The sequence below is a fragment of the Hermetia illucens genome, chromosome 2, assembly GCF_905115235.1.
Source record: "Hermetia illucens chromosome 2, iHerIll2.2.curated.20191125, whole genome shotgun sequence".
Classification (NCBI taxonomy): Eukaryota; Metazoa; Arthropoda; class Insecta; order Diptera; family Stratiomyidae; genus Hermetia; species Hermetia illucens.
In genome coordinates, this window is record NC_051850.1 from 104,979,760 (window position 1) to 105,003,905 (window position 24,146).

Consider the following 24,146-nt stretch of genomic DNA (forward strand, 5'->3'; position numbering starts at 1 on the left):
GGAGAAAGCCTCATTTTTTCGCAAAATTCAGTTACCTCAACACCATTTTCAAATTAGGGTTGTTCTGCACCAACGCCCTCTCTGTGCTGCTAGGTATGTAGGACACCACATGGAAAGTGGTGATCATTATTTTTTGAAAGCTCCAAGTCCTCATTAAGACCTATCTCTGCTATGTCACTGGGGTACTCTGGACGGACAGAATCTCGAACAAAGAACTGCGTCAGTCCATAGGGCGGATGCCAGTGGATGTGTCGGCTGGAAGGCGCAAACGGCAGTGGATAGATCATATATTAACGAAGGGGTTATGCCATCCCAAAGTGGCCAACGAGGGAATCGAAACACATTTCAGCAAACCAAGTCCAACATGCCTATACGCAGACATTTCCAGAAGTAAACATGTGTATTAATACGCATTCAGGAAGTACCTGTTATTGGGATGCGTCTGATGGGAACAATTCTGTATGCCAAACGAACTGTGTTTGTCAGCTCCATAAAGAACTGTTAGGAAAAGCAAAAGCTGGAAGCTTTGGATATGAATCATTTTGTGTTTTTCTTATATGAAGAATGGTTAATGAATGTTAAACAACTAAGACTTGCTTTTTCCTATTCGCCAGTGATATTTATTGGTCTTCCAAATACCGATATTACGGGAGCCACTAACAAGTCCTTGTTAGCGCTGATGAAGGGAACAAATGGTTCCCGAAATATCGGTATTTACAAGATTACACTTACATGAATGTATGTTTTTCCATTCCTAGAAAAAAATTCAAAATACTCCTTCATGTATTACAAAGCTCGAAGATATACATATGTATATGTTATTATGCTCATACCAAAAGTGTGCATTCATGCCTGAATGTGTGCATATATACATGTATGTGTACCCATCTAAAGTCATAAGCATCTGAATATTTCCTTTTAATTTGTACGCAAAAGCCGATATTGTCAGAATTGGACACTAGCCGTATACTTCGTATTCATATATAAGTCAGAAGGAACTAATTCTTATATGCAAATAATTAAATAACGAAAGTAAGCTATTTAATATATGTTCTATGTATGGTGTTTGTTAGAAGGCAATAAATAGAAAACTTTGACCTACTGTAACTTTCTTGTTTATAGCAGGAATTACATCAAATTTTCCATTAGGCGTCTAGGGCGCAACCCCGTATTATCCTTTATAATCGTGTATATTTCTAGGGCATGCTACTTCCGGAATGAATTTAAAGGGAGTTTGCGATAAATCTCTAAAATATAGTAACATACTTCATAGTGGTGCATTATCTTTGTTTTTTTTTTCCGAAACTTTCGGTTGGGCGGGTTCCGAGGCCTATAGGTCTTTACGGTGCTTACTTTTCGATTCCTAATCTCCCTTACCTTTCACCTGATATGGGAAGTTGATCCGATTCTGAGAAGTACTAATTGATTCCTTTTATTTGATACCCCGCATAAAATTACTTTGATAAAAGAAATCACACCCTTCTTCACATATATTGAGAGGCTCCCCTCAAACTCAAGACAAAATCACATCATGCATTCACAGATTACAGGTTCCCACCAAATTTCATGATAATATAGTTAGCCGCTTCCGAGAAAATTGAATGTGACAGACGAAAAGACAGCGTATGAGTAGCTGCCAGATCTCGCATCAGTCGCAGCCTCAGGTAGCAAATAGGGGCATAATACTGACACGTGAATATTTGGTCACGCACATTCCTTCAGGCTGAGTACGTAAACTGAAATGCCGATATATAGGATACCCAGAAAAAAACCAAAGATGAGAAAAGGAGAAACATTAAGACGCGGTACTCACAACCCTAGTACTGTCGGCTTTTGGGAGTGAGCTGTGCAGTGCATCTGTGATGAACAACTTGACTAGCGTGGCCTCTAGTGCTAAAAATGATTTAGACTCGAGAAATGAAGTGTTCAAACGAACCATAACTCTGCTAAATAGAACAATAATAGAGGAGAAGATTGACGGGCTGAAAGGTAATCGCTGTCCGACAAAGGCGATTTCGAACAGGTACAAGGAAAAGACGAAACCTGCTGTCCTTACGATGGCCCAGAGAATCCGAGTGCCACAAAATCTTACAGCCATCGGTTAAATAAAAGTGTGCGAAAAAAACGAGGGGAAAGTTCGAGGGTTGGACTCATATCGTGAAAAAAGGGCGAAGAAACCAAAGGTGTGAATTCATCCAGAAGCAACTGTCATCTCCAGCAGCCTAAACAGACGTATCTTATATCTGATCTAAAAAAAAAATCAACCTGGGAAAAATGGTGGTGTTCATAACCAAGTTTTAAAGTAGTTTGGGGAGAATGTCGTGGCACACTCCAACAAAACATGAAATCTATATTGATCTATCTGTAAGGATCTCGATGAGGTGACATCCAGAGAAGAAATTTACACTGCCTTCAAACCACAATTTAAATTTTGGAGAAGAATGCATCCCGAGTCTGAGAAAAGCCTATGAAGGTACTCAAGCATTACAAAAAGCAGCAATTTTTAGCAGTAGGAAAAGTTAGAATTGGATGGGTGATTTGCTATCTAAGAATAGAACTCATTTTCGGACACCTCGCTAAGGGATGCACCAGCGGCATTGGCCGATCCGATCGATGCAGAAGGTGTCGAAGAAAACACATGATGCCAAGGAGTGGACCCTCAAATACATTGTATATGAAGGAAAGGAGGGATCGAATCACCGGCATATTGCGGGAAGTGATAAATCAGACTTACGCAAATCTGGCGCAGTTAATTACAAGCATATGCCCGATATTGGCCAAATTAGGTGATGTAAACATCTTTCGGGAAGAGAGATCCGATATAATTATAGATCTGACTTTTTTGACCTCACGCTGGCGCGTAATATATCAGCAAAGGCTTCGCGTGCACGACCAGCAGGGGAACACTAAAACCAAAAGCAAAGAATAAGCAAACGTTAATTGAGGTTATGTTAGACTAGCTAGAGAGGAGCATCACCAAAACATGTTACGCGTCCATGTTCAGGAGCTGTACTTTTCCCAGTAGAAGACCTTACAACTGGTGGAACAGTAAACTAGGCAGCCTTCAATCAACTTGCCACCGAGGCAAGCGAACGGCTTAAAGAGCAGAAGATAGGATCGATCAGGGGCAACAGAACATGAAGAGAGCGTCAAGCTCAACCCCATCCACCGGAGCAAGAAGAAATCAACGGGCTATTCCCCTAGCAAGACAGGAGCACTGACTAGTGATCTTTGCATGTGACGGTTACCAGAGTTGATAGATATATGCAGCAGAATAGGAAGCAATGAATCCCGCTTTTAATGGCATACAGAATAAGGCCTTAAACCTCGCCTGGAAATCCTGACCGAACATGTTCAATGAGTTGTTCGAAGTGTGCACATCAGAGGGGATACTTTCTGCATTATAGAAGTGGCAGAAACTGTGTGCATAAGACTGGTAAACCTCCAGATGAAGCCAGTGGCTTCTAACACTATGGGAAAATGTTGGGCGACTATAACAGATTCCTCCTAGTTGTTGAAGCCAAGTAGGCCTTTCAGAACAACAGAATAGTTTCTGTAGATAGCATTGGTTATTGCCTTGGCTGAAAATGTCATTCACGGAAATGGGTAGTACTGACAAATAATGTGCGGTAGTAACGTTGAAGCCTTAAACGGAAATTTTTTCCCATCTAACTCGCTGCTCTTGACGATAGCTAACAAACTTGCAAGCACGGAGTCTCTGATATGATACCGATGATAGACCGAAGGAGTACGTTGCATTTGCGGGTGTCCCACAAGGCTTCGTACTGCGTCTACTGCTGTAAAACATAATGTATAATGCCGACGATATAGTACTAGCATCTCGAAGATTTATTCATGCGAAATAATCAGTAATGTTAACTGAACACTTGCGGGAGAAAATAGAAACAGAAGAACCATAGAAGAAATTACGTTCGTATTGAGAGTCCTATTACCACTTCCAAACAGGATATTAGATACTTCAGAGTGATGATAGACGCGAAACTCAACTTTAACCAGCACATAGAGTATACCACGAGTACGATTCGGTTGCGTATAGCCAGAGTGCTGAGTTCCATTTTGCTGTATGCACATAAAATTATATTATATTAAATTATATATATATATTCTGTCTTGAGGACCATTTCTAATGATAAAGTATGGGTCTTTTCGAAAACCATGCTGGTTGACTTCTTTGCAATTGAGATGGACGAAAAATATACCATCTAGGAATTAAAACGTAACACCGCCGCTAGTAGTGATTATTTTATTCAGCATATATCGATATTTCGGGAACAACTTTCTTCTTCTTTTTCTTCAGTGCATATACTGTAAATACCATCAAGTCTATCTCTAGTGTGGCCGTGGCTTCTTATATCCCCATCATTTCTTTTTTGACCTACGACGAACAAACGCGAAATTCATTTCGTTGTAACCAGTATATTTCTTATTCTCCTATTTAACTCCCTTCAACGCCTCCCATTATCCTTCTTTTAATTCTCTACTTACCAGACTGGTGTTATATTCAGGTATGTACGCACGATGTCCAACGTTTGCTTGTTTTTCGATGGACCTTCGATATTTGCCGGGGGACTTTTGCGCATCTCTCCTTTATCCAACATAAAAAAGACTGAAAGGGAGATATATATAACAGACGCCAATAAAAACGGATCGTTCGACACATAGTTTGATTCCTGCCATCAGGTAGTGGTTGGAACATTGGGAGATCAATTATAATCTCACCGATTTGGCCATGGAGGACATCGCCAGTATCTGTGTGGGTTTCAATTGGACACCTCTCCTGATTACGTAAACTGCGATGGGGTCCCGAAGGAGGGGTAAAAAACCCACACACTGCCGTCTTCAGGTCAATGTCTCTTAAAGCTTTTCACTTGGTTAAAAAATAAACAGACAGACAAACAGAAGGACAGGCAGGGAGACAACGAACCGATTTGAATAAGGTTTTGTTTTACAGTTTCAATAATTGTTCCGCTTCAAATGTTGTGTCGTAAAATGAAATGAAATGAAAGCTTCGTATCGTACAAGACAAATGGCTTGGTAGTCCACATGTACTCCACGGTTTGTGTTCTTAGCAAGAAAAAATTGCAATCCGTGGATAAAATCCGATTCAACAGGCTGTGATATGTGGGTAAGGATGATCCCGCCCAGAAAATCTGTAGTAGCAATATGATTATTGATGAAAAGAGAAACCGTGGCAGACCCTGCATCAGATGAAGCGATGGCATCGGCTAGACAACTGGCTAGAATTGGTGGACCTCGGCGGAAAAGTTGTTTGTTTAGAGTTCCTTATTAGGGCCGGGCTAGATCGGACACTGCTTGTTGCGCTGTTGGTGATGGTGGTTTGCAACACTCACAATGTCTGCCACCTACCTCAAAGTAATCTAAGCAAACTCTTAATTAGAGAAACGTAAGTGTTTTTGAGAATATTCTCCGGATAACTCACTGAAAACCGGGAATCGATAACCCATCTTGACAGTATGCTTTGTTTAAAACAAGTCGGAAAACCGAAAGCTGGACGCTTCAGGTATGAAAGGTTTTGTGTATTTCTTTCGTAAAGACATTTGCGTATGAATTTGTCCCATTAAGACGTAACACGTAATATACGCATATATTATGTGAGAATATCCACTTTCGAGTGATATTGACATTCAAAATCTAGAATTTCCAAAGAAGTGGCAACTTTGACCTATTTTAACTTTGTGCGATTTTCACCAAACTTGGTAGGGTCAAGCTCTATATTAACGCCTATATTGCTGAAAATTTCCTGGAGTTCTGCAACTAATTACTGAAAATGATAGTAATATACTATTATTAACTTTATTTGAAGGGATATCGGGATGGAGGGTATTTTGGAACCTAGCCACCATATAGTGGTATCCTCTTGATTTTTTTCTGATTTTTCGGTTGGGCAGTTTCTGAGAATGGCCCCGTTAAATAAATGATTACTTTCGACCCCCCGAACTCTCCGCCTTTTCAACAAATGTCAAAGCTAAGAGAAGTACTAACCTTTCATTTGATACTCCATATGAATATATTTGGTAAAAAAAAATGTACACGCCCCTTTTACATATATGGGGACCTCCCTTTAAATTCGACGTAAGAGACTGTATGCGTGAGCGTTCACAGTTCCGACCTTTCCACCAAATTTGGTGTCAATCGATGTTACAGTGTCCGAGAAAAAATGCGTGTGACGGACAGGCAGACGGAGAGACAAACAGACAGATGCCAGGCGCTACAATCCCAAAATAATTGCCGGCGATTTTAACTCATGGGCAGAAGAATGGGGAAGCAGAAAAACAAATCCAATGGGACAAATACTGCTAGAGACATTCTCGCGTTTAAATGTCCTACTTACGAGCTCTGGGGGAGCCAACATATCCCGGAGGGGAAATTACAATCAGTAGTAGAGCTCACTTTCGTCAGTGATACCCTCATCAAAGACTTGCATTGGCATGTCAACGAAGAGTACACACACAGCTCACACAGGGCTGTTGTCTTCCAAACCTCCCGAAGGAATTATATGAAGCCCCCAAAAGGAATAACGATGAGCTGGGTAACTAACAAATTCGATGAAGAAATGTTCAAGGAGGTACTTCTTTATGACACATTATTATCGGGAACCGCACAAGAAAAAGCTTTACAGGTCGCGGAAAAATCGCAGCGGGCATGCGATGTCTCTATGCCACGGCATAGCGCTTTCCGAAGACGAAATCCCCATTCTGATAGAATTCAGAAATTGAGAAATGTCGGAAGAACTGCCTCAAAACTAGGAGATGCTTCCAGCGCAGAAGAAATCAACCTGAATTCGTTGAGCTACACATGCAATACAAGAACGCGAGGAAAAAATTGCAAGTAGCTATCACGAAAAGCAAATCCGAACATTTCAAGCGGATGTGTACTGAAGCTAACTCTGATCTATAGAGTGGCACCTACAGGTCTGTAACGTCATCACTGAAAGGCAAGCGCCCCTCACCGATTACCTGTCATAAATTACTACAAAACGTAATGGACACTCTCTTTCCAGACGTCAACTACACAAATTTGCCTAAGGCCCATGTAAACTCCGACGAAATTCCTGTAGTGGTAGAAGAGGAAATTTTTGATGCAACAAGGAAATTCGCTGCAAATAAGATCCCAGGGCCAGATGAAATCCCGAATATCGCCCTGAAAGTGGTAGCCAGGACAGCACCAGGTTTTGTTTTACACAAAACCTTAAACATGTCGGGAAACCGGCAGCTGGGCGCTTCGGGTATCAAAGGTTTTGTTTGCGTCTTGTGTGAGTATATTTGAGTGCAGAGCTATCCAATTTGTACGTAGCCCGTTAAGAATATGCATTTAACATGTCAGATTTAGTACTTCGGGTTGTAAATTTACAGGGTAAAGACAACTTTGAGCTACTGTAACTTTGTTACTAATAGTATGATTTTGATCAAACTTGGAGATAATATGCTTCATATTATATTTTATACTACTACCAACTTATAACTCTGAGATAAACTCTGTAAACAAAACCTTAAAAAAGACATTATGTTGGATACTTAATAAAATTGTTGAAGCAAATTAGGCAGAAGTTTTTCAGGCTGCTGAATTACTAGAAACTACTTATTCAAACACCTCCCAAGGTTAAATAAGATCTTCTCAGCCTCAAAGAGGTTCCCCTCACATGGAACTAATCAGGTGGCACTGGCCCGTGAACAACAGTGAAGAATTCAAGCAGTTCCAAAGATGTTTTCAAAAAATTTACAAAATTTTGCATTGTTGTTGATTCTATATATGTAAGTTGTCCTTTTTTCCTATTTTGTTAAAATAAAGCGAATTATAATAAAACAAATCCTTACCTGCATTAAGGCCCTGCACCCAGCGTCAAAGTCTTCATCATCTACTAAAGAGTAGAATCCCTTGACCCGGTGTCGTTTGAACCATGAGTTAGCTCTGTCTTGAAGATAGTTGCGATATTTTTGGCTGCTTTGCCGTAGAACGTGTCCACAAACCAAAAGTGAAAGATTTTTCGTTAATAAGTAGGCAAAGTCCACTAGAACCGGCCGTGAATTTGGTAGACCGGAAAGCACCAAAATCTGAAACGTAAAGAAGAATTTATAAAGCAAGTAAACAATATTCTTAATCATGTATGTATGTATAAAGCCTACAGTTTTTCCAAACTTTTCCTTTGTACTAAAAATGTGAACCTGCATGCAATTATCGTGCTTAATGTACAAAATGAAAAGAATTCATTGTCTCCTTAGAGTCCCGGTTTCGGAAGGCGTGTTGAAGCTATGAACCTTGCCATGATCCTGGGGACAGATGTTGCTTCTGTCATTCATTCAATTGGCTACCAAATTTATGCGTCTATAAACGAAGAATATTAGAAAGGACAAAGCTGTATTTTATGTCCTCCATAAATTATTCGCTCGCTTCATTTCAATACCGTACGGACGTTGACTGGCTGCCTAAGAGTCATACTTCTCCGAAATTTATGCAAATAAAATAGCGTGAAATCACGTTATTCACTTTATGCCAAGCTCCTCTTGAATTTCCCTAGGACTTTGTGACATATGCCCAAGAAATTAACTTTTTACTGACAACATAACAATGGACGCTAAGCAGCTTTTGTGTCCGATCGAAAGACGCCCGAATTCCTCCTTGAGTTTTCATTTCATAGAACTGAAAATGCGTCCTTTACGAGTACTTAGAGCTCATTCATTAGACTTTGCTTTCATTACCGGCAATTGTATGAATATTTTTACGGAGCAGAAATAAAAAAATTGAATAAAATTTGTTGCGTGAACGTTGACTGCGTTTAAAATAATCAAAAGTGAGGAAAAACTTAACAAAGTATGATGGCAGAAAAAAGATATTATTAATGAGAGTACTTTGGGGAATGGCTTGTTTCCATACTCACATAACGTGTATCTTGCATGTAAAACTCTATCAGGACTCACCTGTGGCCTGTAATTTTTCACATGTTCTTCTACGTTGTTCAAGTGCTGTACAGACAAAAGAGCTTTCTTGTAGGTCTGGGCTTGTGTTGTTGATCCCCAGTTAACATCTTTGGGAAAAGAAAAAGGCGTAGAGTTCCCTCGCTAATCACCATACACATCTTGCTAATGCCAAGACGTTTCTTACCTGGTTTTCTATAAGCCACAATTAAGTACAATGCAAGCACAACTGCGAAAGTGATGAGAGCCGTGGCCTTGGAAGTGAGGAACATCACAGCTACACATAAAATGGCTCCCACCAAACTCAGCCACATATTGTAGTACTGAAATGGAGAAGAACATCATCATTAATCTTGCGATATCAAAAAAGCGTGGGTAGTTTTCCTACTGTAGTTCCCATAAAATCAATTACAATTCGACGCCTTTTATTTTTGTTTTTCTGAGTTGATCATTTAGGGACGAACTTTCCCTCGTATTACGTTTATATCTCATTTATTTATTTATTTATTTATATTCGCACCCCCGTAACCGAGACACATATTGATTTGAATGGAATAATCTCTCGATATCATTTATCATTGATCCGTCGTCGTAAAATAAGACGAAACAAGTGAAATGTGTCAGCGAATTAATCTACTTTATGAATCGATATATGTGAGTAAGACTTTCAGATTGACACCCCACAGCCAACGTTTCTCGTTTCCCCCAGAAAGCGGTCGAGCAAAATACCTTAAAAGTTGGTCTCCACCCGACAGGCTTGGCTAAACTAGCGTGGAATGTACTGAAATTAATCAACATATAAGCGGCCAAAAAGAAATTCGAAATTAATGGGGCAATCAAGTTGAGCTCGCCAATAAGGATAAACCTATAAAGACAAAGGAACGAAAATGATTAAGGATGTTCATTAAATGCTCTGGAAATAATATTGATTCTGCCATCTTGGCACTTATTACTTACCCAACGGCAATGAAGAACGTAAGCACGTAGCCCCGTATTGGTTCATTATTTTTTCCGTAGCCCTTGGCGAACCATTCAATCTTGGGATATAGTTGGTCCTTGCATAGAGCCTAATTTCAATAAAATTGTTATTTAATAGACACTTAAAAACCCCTAAAAAGTTCAGTCAAGTGAAAAATTTACCTGGAATACTTTCGGGGCCGACACCAAACTTGCAAGCGCCGAAGAGAGAGTGGCCGCAAAGCAGCCTGCATAAATTATAGGTCCGAATCCAGAGACAAGTTCGATAACTTGAAATGAATTCTGTAGTCCGTACTTGCAAACAGCTTAAATAATGGCAAAAGTTCAGAAACGGTCAAGTAATAAAAAAATGGTTTAGTAGGGATTCACAGGAGAACAACATTTCGAGAACGGATTGAATCCTTCTGTGAATCACGAACTAACTTCGCCCACAAAATTCACTTTCCGTAAATTAAATTGTATTTGCTTGAAACTGAATTGCGGGTTTGGTAGTCATTCTTACCGTGAGAACAATCGAGAAATGCATAAGAACCGTTCAATGTATCATTTACATTTCCAGTTGCGTCTCGTGCAACAGTCGCCCCAGCAATGAAAAGCATCACCAAGTACGTCACTGTTGTTATTAGAATAGCAAGGAGAGTGCCTTTTGGAATGGATTTTTGCGGATCCTAGAAGACAACAGAACTAAGCCAACTAGTGTAACTTAAATCACACCTGGTACTTACCTTTAGATCCCCGGAAATATTGGCACCAGCCAATATTCCCGTTGCTGCCGGGAAAAATATTGCAAAGACCGAGAAGAAGTTATGTTGAACACCACCCTCTTCTCTATAATCGGAGAAGAAATTGGAAGCAAATAATGTAGCTATGAATTATTTCATTAAAAACTCAAAATACTATAAACAAATTCATTCAAATTCACAAACAAACTCACAGTTGTAGCCCAGAAAGCCTTTAGCGACCTCCAGGTCAGATTTTGGACCGATTATTGAACCAATCAGAAAGTCTAAGATCGCCACCAGCAGAATAACCAGGAGACCAATTTGAGCCTAGGTAAAAAGATTGAAAAAGAAACTTGACATGAATGCAGAAACATCCTACCTTAGCTTCCCATTCCATTCCAATTACGACAATAAGCGTTAAAATTACAAGCGTAATACTTCCTATTATTCGAACATCCTGGACTCCATCGTCAATAATTTTTGCGTCGAACGAACGAAGTAGATCACGAACTGACTCACAAAAGCCCACCACGTACATGGCGCAAGCCACCGCGTTTGCCAGCGAGAAGATCAACCCTATGGACCCACCGAATTCCGGACCTAATGACCGCGATATCATATAGTACGTCCCTCCTTAAAGTAGGAATGAATTTATTAAATAAACAATTAGTATCCACATAAATAAATAAATAACAACATAAATAAAAAAATAAACAACAATTAATCTGGAGCAAATCTGAGTTCAGTTTCACTTCATTCATTCACTCCACTCTTAACGGAGCCTTACTTGGTTGCATTCAGGTTTTCTTACTCGGCCCAAGTAGGCCTAATAATCCAATCAGCAAAGTTTAAAACAAGTCGGAAACACCGCTTCAAGTATGAAAGGTTTTGTTGAACTTTTGCGCAAGAATACTTGAATACGCAATGGTTCCATTTATATATAGCTTGCACTGTATATACGTGAAATATACCTGGCATTCAATTCGATGTGATACTGACATTTTATTCCTTAAGGAGTGGTAATTTGACTCCAAAAGGGGTCAGATTTGACCTACTATAACTTTGTCAATAATAGAAGGATTCTGGTAGGAAATCATGCTACTTCTTAAAACCCTTTAAATCCCTGATCTGGGTGCAATCGCGAGGCTTCGATGTTCAGACTAATCTTGGCAACTGAATTCTCGTTGGTGCGAATTGCGTGACCATACCATCGAAGACGCCTCCCTCACAGTTTTTCCACGTTCGGTGCAACCCCATATCGATCGCGGATATCCTCATTCCGGATGTGATCAAAACGTATCACGCCACTAGTCCAATGCAACGTCTTCGTCCTTATCACCGCAAGACGCCGTTCATTGCCTTTTACATTCTTGAAAATATAATAATATACTACTATTAACAGAGCATAATGTAATTCACCGCATATGTGGGGGTGTCGATAGGTATAACCGTTTTTGAGAAAAGTGCGTGTGACAGACAGACAGGCAGTCTTGTGAGGAGTTGCTAAATCGACGTGACCCCCGGTGGTGGATAGAGGCATACCTATTGATGTGTAAATATGTGTTCATATACTTTTATTTTCTCACTGCGCATGAGCTTATCTCTGCTGCGTGGACCACAATGGCAATCGGATACCCAGAAAATAAAACCACCATGGAAGAAGTGGGAAGGTTCAGCGGTAGACTTAGAATCCATGTGCTCGGAACTCCAGCATAGGCAACCTTTGAGAGTGAACAATCGGGTTTCCGGCTATCGATATCCTTCCACTGCAGTGCCTCGCTGGTGGACAACTTAACCACCGTGGCATCAAATGTGACAAGTGATTCAGATTTGGAGAAAGAGGTGCTCAAGAGAAGCAAGACCTTGCAAAAACACTAATAATGAAGGCGATCTCTACACCAATCATATCTGTCTAAAAAGGACGACCGCAGGAGATACTCAAGATCAAGGTATTGGCCCATTCAATAGAAGTTCTTCAATTCGACGATCTTCCACTCACGAGTCTGAAATGGAAGTCGCCATCGTAAGGTAACCGAACAGGGGCGTATCGTTCACAGACTTATGCGATGTGGACTTGCGGTAGGCAAGCTATAAAATGTATCATGAGCCAGTCGGCCAGTGTCTTTGTGTGAGCAAAAACAAGCGGCTTGTATGTATACAGTTATTATGCCCCACCCAGTTTCACATTGTCTGAGTTTGAATATATGCTGGGCAAGGGGACGAAGTCCAAAGATGATTGGTTGTGATTTTAATGTGTGATCCTAGAATGGGGAAGCAAAGGGAACAACGGAAAGATGGTTTTACCCTACTAGATATTGTTCTGGCCAGTGAAGGTAAGGTAAGTACGTTTCGGAAAGGAGGGTCTGGTTCAGTCGTAGATTTGACCTTTGTTAGCCCTGCACCGACACGTTATATGGCCTGGCACGTTAGCGAAGACTACACCCACAGCGGTCCTCAGGCATTTATCTTCGAATTAAGGAGACTGCCACACGGTAGGCCAATAACATTCCCAAAGCAAAAAGGGATGATATACTGGTCTGCAAAAGTACAGGATGGGCCAACCTTCATAGAAATGTGGTGGGGCCACCCTACATACACACACCCTACAATCATGTCATACAATGAACCTCTAAAGCATGCAACGTTTCCATGCCTAAGAGTACATTCCCGAATACAAGACAAAACTACTGATGGAACTTAACTGGACGGTCATCGATCAGCCTCCCATTGAGCCAGACGAACGGCCCAGAGAACGAGAGGTAGGAGCGATCAGGTGCAAAAAGAAGATGCATACAAAGCCTGCAAAAATCTCAAGCTCTGCTCTAAGGCGGATGTAAACTCGTGGGGGAGCGCCTATAGAGAGATAAGCTTTTAGGGATTTGCAGCAGAATAGGTGAAAACAAAGCTTCGGCTCCGGACGGAATATCGAATATTGCCCTTAAGCTCACCGTGAAATCTAAGCCGGACATGTTCGCTAAGTTGCCGGAAACGTCCGAGGGGATATTCCCCAGAAGTTGATACTGTTGCCTAAGGAAAACCTCCAGCTGAGCTATCCTCCTATATTTCGTAGACTGTATAGGAAAAATTCTCGAGTGGGTAATCTATAATAGATTGATAGGCCTCTCAGGTCGACAGAACGAGTTCCGTAAAGCCAGATCAACCAAATGCAATTCATGGAAAAGGTAGTACCAGAAAATATTGCGTGGTAGTGTTCCTACCGGCTGTATACAGAGTGGATGTAAAGTATCTCGAAGATGCTGAATTGTACTCATTCGAAGCAATCAATGCTGTTAAGGTTTGGTTGGCTGGCGCTGGGCTAACACTCGTGGAGGCAAAGACTGAAGCCATCCTCATCACCAAGCACCAGAAGAGAAATTTCTCTCGCATCAGAATTGGGAGTCATATCATCACTTCGAAGTCTGCATTCAAGTACTTGTTATGATAGATGCAAAGCTCAGTTTTAAGCAGTACACGGAGTATATTTGCGAAAAAGCATTCAGCCCCCATATGGCTCTGGCAAGAATGATTTTGAATATAAGACGTCCGCGGCATACTTGCAGGCTGCTTGTAGCCAGGGTAGTGAGTTCCATCTTACTCTATGAAGTCCCAATTTGAGGATCAGCGCTGCACATCTTATCTAGCACATATAAACTGAGTGCGGTCTACAGAAGGGTGTGTTATGGCTTCCGAACCGCCTCAGATGATGTGGCGTCCTGAAATAACGGACGGAATGTTGCCGATTGACATCAACAAAACCCAAAAGAATACTTGAGCCTAGCGTATGAAACTGCCTGAATTGACAATACGTTGGTTCGATAGGATAATGACTGGAGGCTTCACCGAATTCAGTTCATGAGTGACCATTTCACGAAGAAATTTCAGGCAAACCTGTATTTAATCTCACGACTCAGTAAACCAGAAAGGAGAAGTTGCAACTTGGTGGCGCCATTACTATAACACTTTCAAAGACTGAACAAGAGACAAGAAGGAGACTGTAGATTAGATCTTCCTTGTCGGTATTTTTCTTTGCCTCTACATATTTGACAAGTGTAAAAATTGATGATGCGGAGACACCTGCTTTTCTAGTGGTATAGAAAAAACAAATTCATACGGATCGGACACTGTGAAGTTGGGAGGACCCCTTGTCAAGGCCAGAGAAATCCACTGAGAAAGAGTGTAAAATGTCTTACCCAAGACGAGAGTTAAATGTCCCCGACCAGGAGCTACTTTGTTCGACAGCGAAATAGATCACAATGAACTGGTCTCACTCATAAGAAAACTAACACAAAGACGGAAAGAATACTTCTTGTACACCTACGACGATGAAAAAAAATTTAGACCCTACTCAAGCGACTGTATGAATAAATGAGAGCCACACTAAACACAAGGTTGAATAATTAAGGTTTTCATAATGGGGTTCTCCCTTTCAGGGGCACTCATAATGTTGCCTTCAGGTGATTTCAATAGAAAAGCGGAAGTTTTGATAGTCGGCCTAAGCTCGCCATAGTGCAAAATTGAGCTGTGCAGGGCAAAATATGCTAGATGTTAAATTTCCACTGAAGGAAGACACGGCGCAGAAAATAGTGTATGCATCGAAGAACCCCTAAACGAGTGCTAGCATAGATAGAGAGGCTTCCGGCTAAATCAAACTTGGTACAACCTTCTGTAAAGCCTTCAAAGAATCGAAAAAAGCAGAGTTGATGATGAGAGTGGAACGGGCATGACGCCAGTATATGAGATCAGATTTGCGCAAACCGGTGCATCTTGGCTGACAACAGAGAAATGCAATTAAAACAGCAGGAATTCTCGAAAGGAAAACAATATACGATGATGAAGACTTGTGGGCAGTTTGTAAGGAAAAACCCGCACCCAAAGTAGCATATTTTCTATTTGTGGCATATCTAACATTACGCTTGCATCAAAACAACAAACAAAACCAAAAGGTTTTTGTCATTAAAACAAACGGTACGAAAACGGGTGTCCAGTCTGGGTCCGTCGAACTCAAAAGTCCCAGACGATAAGGCTAGTTCATTGCTTCCAACAAATTATTCACATCCTGGCATACGCCATCGCTGCTAATGGGCCCTGTGGCATCAATACCGGTGCCATCATCAGCAGAAGTAATGCTTCCTTTGGACATATAAATTGATTCATGCCTTTAATGAGCTACAGATTTCTCCGAGATTTTACAATGATACGTTATGTGACATTTCGCGCCATCATATGGAAGGAAATCAGGGAAACCCCCTAAAAGCTAATAAATTCAGAAGTGCACTGTGGGAAAACCATGCAGAGGAGCAGTGTCGGAATACACGCGAATCATCGTTCGCTCTATAGGGGAAATAATTGAGTTATCCAAATTCATAAAGGTCAAACACAATGTGTGCCAAACACATTCGTGTACTGTACAGCAGTGCCCACGACAAAAAAATGCGTGAAAAAGCAAACGGCACTCGGGCAACACAAGTGCCCTTCGAAATCCAAAACGCGAAAAATGTAGGGTAGAAATGGGCGTCGACTGTCGGCATGTCGTAGGCAGGGGCAGCTGCCTTAGTCTTAAATGCAACGCAGAAAACAGGTTGATCAAATCTATTTCACCCGAGGCAGCGCAAATCCTATTCTCACACACTATCTATGAGACGGAAATTGAAGCGGTCATAATCAGCGAGCTGAGTGGTTAGAGCGCAAGGCTGTCGTACGGAAGGTCGCGGTTCAAATCTCACTGGTGGCAGTGGAATTTGTATCGTGATTTGACGTCGGATACTAGTCGACTCAGCTGTGAATGAGTACCTGAGTCAAATCAGGGTAATAATCTCGGGCGAGCGCAATGCTGACCACATTGCCTCCTAGTGTACCGTTACGGTCTTGAATGAAGTGCTCTAACACACACAGCCCTGATCCAACATGGATTGTTGCGCCAACGATTATTATATAATCAGCGGGCCTTATCGCAGCAATAAGAGTTGTGCTAGGGCGACAATATCGTCGTGTGGAAATCAAGCCATCCAAGAAACGATAGAGTTAGGCAAAAATAGCTGACATCTAGATATATAGTTGTTATGCTTTATCAATTGCCACGCTAACAGAATTCGAGGAAGAGGTAGGTATGTTCGTCTCGAATGCAAGCAGTCGAAACCTCGAAATCATAACGGATAATTTCAACGGGTTGGCTCTGGATTGGGGAAGTTAAACTACGAACAACAGGGGCCGTATTTTCTTCGAGACTTTCGCGGAATATCGGAAATATATCCACTTTTCGTGGAACTTGATCGGGCTCAATAATCTATTTGACATTTGTTAAAATCGGTTTACTGTCTGTCCGCCTGTCTATTACACCCCTTTCCCCAAAAACAGTTGCCGGTTTTGATACGATTTTTGGTAGGAAGGTGGCGACTGTGATCCTCGTAAAGCTTTGCAGTAAAATAGATTTTAATAGGAAGTATCATGCTGGACAATATCAAATAGTATTGGTCAAATAAGAACCATAAAGAATGGAGATTACAATATAGTTTATTTAGGACCAAAAATCACAACCGATAACAAGTACTACAATGAAATCCGTGGAACGTTGTTGGCAGCCAATAGAGCCTATTTTAGTTTACAAAAACTGTTCCGTACGAAACGTCTCACTATAGGGTCAAAGCTCTTACTATACAACAGGAGTGATCTTGCCAGCCCTCATGTATTCCTCGGAGACCTGGGTTCTTAGTAAGAAGACTTTTTGGGCCCCTACATGAGAATGGACGGTTCCATAGCCTATATAACGACGGAATTTATAAGTGATACCGTCATTGTCTGGTTGTGAATAAAATTGAGCTCAATAAAAATGTGGGGATTACTTTATCCGTATGGATGAGGATGATCCAGCCTCGAAAGCCTACAGAGGCAATATGAATGATAGAAATGCAAGACGAGGTAGATCCTGCTTTAAATGGAGCGATGACGTAGGCCTGAACACCGGAAAGTTTTTACGCATGTCGAATGGGCGAACCTCGGTGCAAAAACAGGATATCTAGAGTTCCTTATTAAGGGAGCTTTAGATAGGATACTGGTTGTTGTACCGTTCATGATGATGATATTGCCGTAAACCGGAAATGATACTGCACATATCCAATTTATAGACTATGATTCACTTAGAGAATGTAGAGAAAAGAATGTAGTAGACTTTATGAAGTCTGCTACATTTAAAGATGGTAGTTCGCAAGTTGTAACCTTTTTTCTCCAAATATGACTGTATGGAACAAAAAATGGAAAGCCTTAATAAGTATTTAGTGGACCAGATTTAAATTTTTCACCTGAATTGCCAAAAATTGTAGCCAGGGGCCCAAAAAGTAGACTGAAAATGAGACAGAACTCATTCACAGAAACGAACCAACTGCGAGTTTGAAAAAAAAAGTGATATAAAAAATAAAAACTTTATTGGCACTTCACTTGCATTATTGCATTTTCAAAATCTACTGAAGAACTCCCTTCAATTTATGCCAAGTAAACAACAAGTTTATAACAAGGGTATGAAGATTGCCTAAGCCGCAGATAGGTACTTAGTTCTCTACTAAGTGAGGCTTACCATTCGTTTGATAGTCATAGGTTTGCAGCACAACACTTTTACCGCGACAGTAAGGCAGGTGAAGAAAGTTTTATATAAGCTCGGACTCCCCAAAACATGGAGAAACATAATATAAAAGCGGACATGTTTCAACATTTTGTTATATATAAGGGTGCTATAATGTCTCCCGGATTAGAGGTTCCTATCATATGATCTCCAAATCACCTGTGTCTTTGTATGCTAAGCTAGTTGAAAATTGTTTCACTTACCGCCTTTTATATCTCCATTTGTACTGATTGCCGACATGGACAGTGCTGTTATAGACGTTACTGCTGTTGTTGTTAAGATAAGAATGGAACCTTGTAGGATTCCTGCTTGTCCGACCACCCAACTCAAGCGCAGAAAGAGCATAACACCCCAAATATTCAGTAAACATCGTACTAGAACTCCCTTGATCCATCCGAACTTCACAAATCCACTGGGTATGGCAGCTTCTGGATCAATGCTTCGTCGGAGAGTGCTACTGAGCTGAAAAGTAAAGAAAAGAAATGTTTGTTAAGAAGGCAAGAGGGATAAGAAGACCTGAATGCTGCGGCTTAAGAATACACTCAAAGTCTTCACTATTAGTCGTAAAAGGCGACTAAAAGGGATAGACATTTGTGAGGTACTGAACTGCAAATTTACCAACTTTGCTGATACAAGACCATGAACAACGCTTCAGATAGAGGTTGCCCTCACGGTTACAAACTTTAGCTATCGAAAACGGACTATGATCAGTTTCTGTAATGTGTGAATTTCTCGGCAACGGTACCGAGGGTCACCAGAATGCTTGCTTTCTCCAACATGAGCGGAAATTCCAACGATATATGTTGGACATACTGAGCCTGAGCGAAGTAAAGTGATGGGAATCTGTAGGGTACCACTCTTTCTTTTGCGACAATGTGCTTTTGTACTCTGGAAAGCTAAGTGTTAGCAGACATGATTTTGGTGTCGGGCGCACTCTTTCGACCTGAGAGACGGGCTCTAACAGGATTCTGACTGCGAGATTCCAGTCTAGGTTAAGGAGCTCACAGTTGCAGAGTACTACACACCACTGCACATTTCAGATATAGTGGAGAAGGGCGCCTTCTGTGAGCGATTGTATGCAGTTTAGGAGAGGCTTCTCAAAACGTACACTGTAATCGTGATTGGTTATCTGAATTCCGAGGTGAGCTGTGCACACGCCTTGCTCGGATATATGATGTGGAAGCATGATCTTAGCGACCGTATCGGTAACAGTCGGAGCTTTGTGAGTTTCCACCCTTTTCCACCACCTCTTCATTGGCATATTGTTTCAACATAGAGGGTGCCGGAAAGTTAATAGAGTGCCAACTAACGGATACCATACGATTGATGACTTTCCGCCTTCTGGATGTGCGTAACCAGAGAGGTCTCGAAAGGGATCACCATCCTTCGCTTGTGCGTTGCCATCGTTACTTCTTGAAGGATTGGAAAGCTGATCCGTAAGTTCATCAAAGACCGACTATATGTTCAAGCTGTCACTCGACAGCGGGAGAACGATCAGCAATATTGCTGATTGGAAGGCAGATACCCTGAGTAACCCTCCCTAAACAACTAAAGACTTCTTTGGCGATAGGAGATGTATTGGAAACTCTCCATCGTACACCTGTTGAGTGCTTTGAAGCGGGTTGTCCAGTTTCCCGTGACAAAAGCGGTAAAACAGTTCCATGGCAGAACCGAAAACTGCAAAGACTCAGTAGATCAACCAAATGACTTCTGAATCATGCTTGTAAAATCAATAAGAATGAGGACTGGTTAAGCTTCTGGAACTTACAGCGTGAATATAAGGGACGAGACTCGATTAGAACATACTGCGAGGAAAAGAAAGGCAGGCTTCAAGGCTGTGTATGATTCATAAAAGGAATGATTCGGCCCAGTTGGATTCTCTTAGAAAACCGGATGGGACACAGACTCCAAAGTTGAGCCTATACAGACTCTCTTGGAAGTACACCATTTGGAAGAAGAGGTAATAGAAGGGAAAAAATTGCAGGTTCTGCGAAACCTTCAACATGAAAGTATTGCAGGGGGAATTAAAACACTGCGAGCGGTTGTTACCAATGAAAACGTGAAACCTGCGGTGCTATTCTTTAAAAATTAAAACACCTGGCGCGAATAGCCTCTGTCTCTCTCAACCGATGCCAAAAAAGGACATTGAGCACTTAGAGCAGCTCCTAAGAAATATGTTTCGAGGATGTCTTGCTCTTGATAGAAGGTTAAGGTAGTCTTTACACCTAAGCCTGGGAAAGATGGCTATTCAAATCCAAAGGACTTCAGAAAAATCAGCGTAACATCATTTTTGCTGCAATGTTTCGACGAACTGGTTAACCACCATATTCATTAGGAGGCGCTAAGGTTGCACTCACGCCAACCAGCGTGAAAAGTCGTGGAAGTCTGTTCTCCATTCTTTTGTTCGTGGACATTGACGAGGCATTTGGCTGTCCGCCGGCAGAAAGCCTGCGGTTGATGAAATTTTCATTAAGAGGATCTATATTATGCTAACGCAGAGATTTCTTAAGTAGATGTATTCGCTATCTGATAGTGGAAAGCATTAGAAAAGTTATTGGGAAAACTGAATACAGGGGGGTTGCGCAGCGCTTGAACCGTTTGAACTCTGTTTCTAAATTAAATACGGTGAAATCACTGTGGATACTCGGTCACTGTGGTGCAGAAGAAGATGAAATCTCGGAAATTTTCTCCATGCCTGGACTAGAACTAGCAATTAGAATGTCAGTGGCATTGACTAATATAATAATAATCGTTGGCGCAACAATCCATATTGGATCTAGGCCTTGAAGTGTGTTAGAGCACTTCATTCAAGACCGTAACGGTACACTACAGTAGACTGTAGGAGGCAATGTGGTCAGCATTGCGCTCGCCCGAGATTATTACCCTGATTTGACTCAGGTACTCATTCACAGCTGAGTCGACTGGTATCCGACGTCAAATCACGATACAAATTCCACTGTCACCAGTGAGATTTGAACCGCGACCTTCCGTACGGTAGCCTAGTGCTCTAACCACTCAGCTACCCGGACATTGACTAATGGTGCTATCAAAAACTGGTAAGCTTCCCACAATGGCAGGTGGCATAGCTTTAGTGCTGCTAAATACGCCAAACTTTTCCTGTCAGAACCAATCAAACATACTGCCAAGTTTATCCTATCCTAAAGCAGGCAAACTTTCAGGAATATTGTAGGCAATCTGACTGGCCACAGTTCATTCATACGTGTCCGTTCTGTAATGAGGAAGCGGAATCTACATTTTCTGTGTGAGGGCTCCGCCTATGGGCGCATCAGACACCAAATTTTTGGTGCTGATGTGCTCTAATTGCATTGGGTAGCCTCACAAACACTAGCGAAAACCTGCGGTACATAAACCAATCCGGGATATCCCGTGAGAGGGGAGAATCAAATATAAAGGACTGCTAGTGTTTGAGAACTCGGGGGCTCCTCTCCTACCTCACAAACATACAAACAATGGGCAGAGCATCGAAGGCGTTGACCAATTTCTAGGTTTAGGAAGCTTGGTTACTACCAATAGCCAACAGCGAACTCGATATCAGGAATGCATCTCAACACAAACGTCAGAAGTGAGATGGAATGGATGGAATTCTAGCAACCTGGTAGCGTTGGCATGTAGGCATGGTTGATGAACTATGGCCAATTTACAAATAAATTGCAACTGTATGTATGTTTCATTTGACATATTAGTCACCATTGAACCAGCTGAGTGTTTTATAATTACTCCATTCTACTAAACTAAGTGCTCGTGTTCATTTGATGGCAGCTAACTACACTTGGTATGTGCAGAACCAAAGGATCTTAATTAGTAGCAGTAGCAGTATTTGTCATCGTTATTCAAGCTCAAAGGCAATCACGATTGCTTGGAGAGTGGGTTAATACTGCTAAAAATTTCAGTGAATTCAAAGGTACCCAACCATACAGTGATGTAATCGAAAACAGTTGAAATCGTTGCCAAAATTGTTTCTAAATGTCACTGAACCCTTTAAGCTTGAGCTAAGTCATGTTCTATTTCCTACACTTCAAGCTGCCTACGGTTCTTCGATCAATGATTGATTAAATTACGTACATGATATTTTGTAAATAATTGAACATCTACGACGCCCACGCTTCGCTTTTGTTTGACGTTGTGTTAAGGAAATTTGAACTCCTACTTTGACGCTATTTTCTGCTGAAATTCCATTGCCTACTTCATTCTTTTCCTCAAAACTGACGGTTTTCCTTCGTCAACCAATTTTGTCATTTTTAATGTTCACGTGTCGGCATATTAAGACGTAGATACGAATGGGCTGGCTTTTTTAATACGAAGAAAATCCATAGGAATTCCTTTTCATTGTTGTCGTTTAGCAGAACAACCAGGATTTTCTTAACTGGCGTTCATGTCCTTGGTACTTGCACACAATGTACTGTGGTACAATACAAAATCGCATTAGCAACAATAGGCACAAAAGTTACCGTTTGACATCGTGAGAGCTTAGCAAAACGACACAAAAGCTCTAATCCCATCAGAATCATAAAATCATTCACAAAAGAAATCCGACAGTCATGGGGGTCATAGGGAACTATAGGGAGTTTCCTGCCGGAACCGAAGGATAATCACAACGATTTACGCAAGATCTGGAAGAAAGAACAATTGAGTAGAAATGAAAAGGTCAAGGCTATGTGCGAAAATATATTGCTTGCAGCAGATTCCAATCAAATATGTACGTTATCCATATCATCCCCAGGCAGGAGGAGCATTATTGGAGCAAAATAAATGATGTTTATTGTGCGATCTCCTTGAAATACAATTGTTTCTATTAATAGAAAATGATTGACAATTTCCCAACGTAGCGTCGTTTTCATGTGACTTAACTTTCTATAGTTTCAAGTAAAATAAATATAAAATGGTTTCCGAACCCTGCGAGTATACAAGCTATATAGGATTCGATACGTCAAACGCAGGGGTCTCATTCACGAATTTCTTAGCAGGAAAGTTTGTCCGATAACGTGCGGAAACGAAGCGCAATGCTGCTTGCAAGTAAATTTCGGAACTCACGAAAATGAAAGTGTCACTGGGGGTGAAATATTACACTATGATTGGCACAGTAATGAAATCGCATTCCACACCAATTAAGAATTTTCTAAGATGGCCGATTAAAGATACCATCGAAGAGCCACTACACCATTTGGGCAGCGAATATTTCAACGCTTTGGTTAGCTTGAACGACTTCTTACTCACCACTTACCTTTTCTGTGGCTAATTCACGGCTTTTATATGGTGAAACGAGTACCTGTGTGCCTGATTCAAGCTTCGATGTGTAAGGGAGACCTTCATTCGCTTCTAGAAGAGTATAAATCCAGGATATAATAGGCTTCCGGAAAATTCCTCTCTTCCATTTTAAGTCAGCTATTATAAAGACTAGATTATAGTATTTAGTTTAATAATCCGTTTTGTTTTCTTGTTTTTACCGATGGAATTGCAGCCGAATTGGTTAAATATGTATGTGGTTAACTACACCATCATCAACTTATCATCAAAGTTTGTAGCACTGAATCAATGCCCAAAACAACAAGTCGGAATACCGGAAGCTGAACGCTTCAAGCATAAAGGTTTTGTGTTCATCTTGTGTGAAAAATTTCCTGTGCACGTTTTTCCATTCATACATAGCTAAAAATTCTAATATTTCTTGATATATCCAACTCCGCCATTTATATTAGTTCCTTAGACTTCAAATAAATTTATGTGAAACCCCTGCCCTTGCCCCTTCTATAAATTTGTTAGTAATAGTTCGATTTCCATCAAACTTTTCAATATTGTGTACTGTATAACTGTACTTGTATTTTTAGGATGAATTTAAGGGGGGTAAATTTTTCATTTATTAAC

General features: G+C 41.0%; 1 protein-coding gene across 4 annotated transcripts in view; it reads right to left on the reverse strand.

The window, feature by feature from the left end:
• The window catches only part of LOC119648291 (bumetanide-sensitive sodium-(potassium)-chloride cotransporter), a 219,360-nt gene that overhangs the window by 37,827 nt on the left and 157,387 nt on the right, over window positions 1-24,146 (reverse strand). For all 4 annotated transcript variants that reach the window (XM_038049948.1, XM_038049950.1, XM_038049951.1 and 1 more), the window contains 11 exons: window positions 18,470-18,728; window positions 11,034-11,287; window positions 10,867-10,981; window positions 10,658-10,797; window positions 10,435-10,600; window positions 10,095-10,237; window positions 9,912-10,021; window positions 9,684-9,819; window positions 9,142-9,277; window positions 8,958-9,064; window positions 7,857-8,093 (listed from right to left, as the gene is read on the reverse strand). In XM_038049948.1, coding sequence (XP_037905876.1) covers window positions 7,857-8,093; window positions 8,958-9,064; window positions 9,142-9,277; window positions 9,684-9,819; window positions 9,912-10,021; window positions 10,095-10,237; window positions 10,435-10,600; window positions 10,658-10,797; window positions 10,867-10,981; window positions 11,034-11,287; window positions 18,470-18,728 — 1,803 coding nt within the window. The remainder of the gene's footprint in view (window positions 1-7,856; window positions 8,094-8,957; window positions 9,065-9,141; window positions 9,278-9,683; window positions 9,820-9,911; window positions 10,022-10,094; window positions 10,238-10,434; window positions 10,601-10,657; window positions 10,798-10,866; window positions 10,982-11,033; window positions 11,288-18,469; window positions 18,729-24,146) is intronic.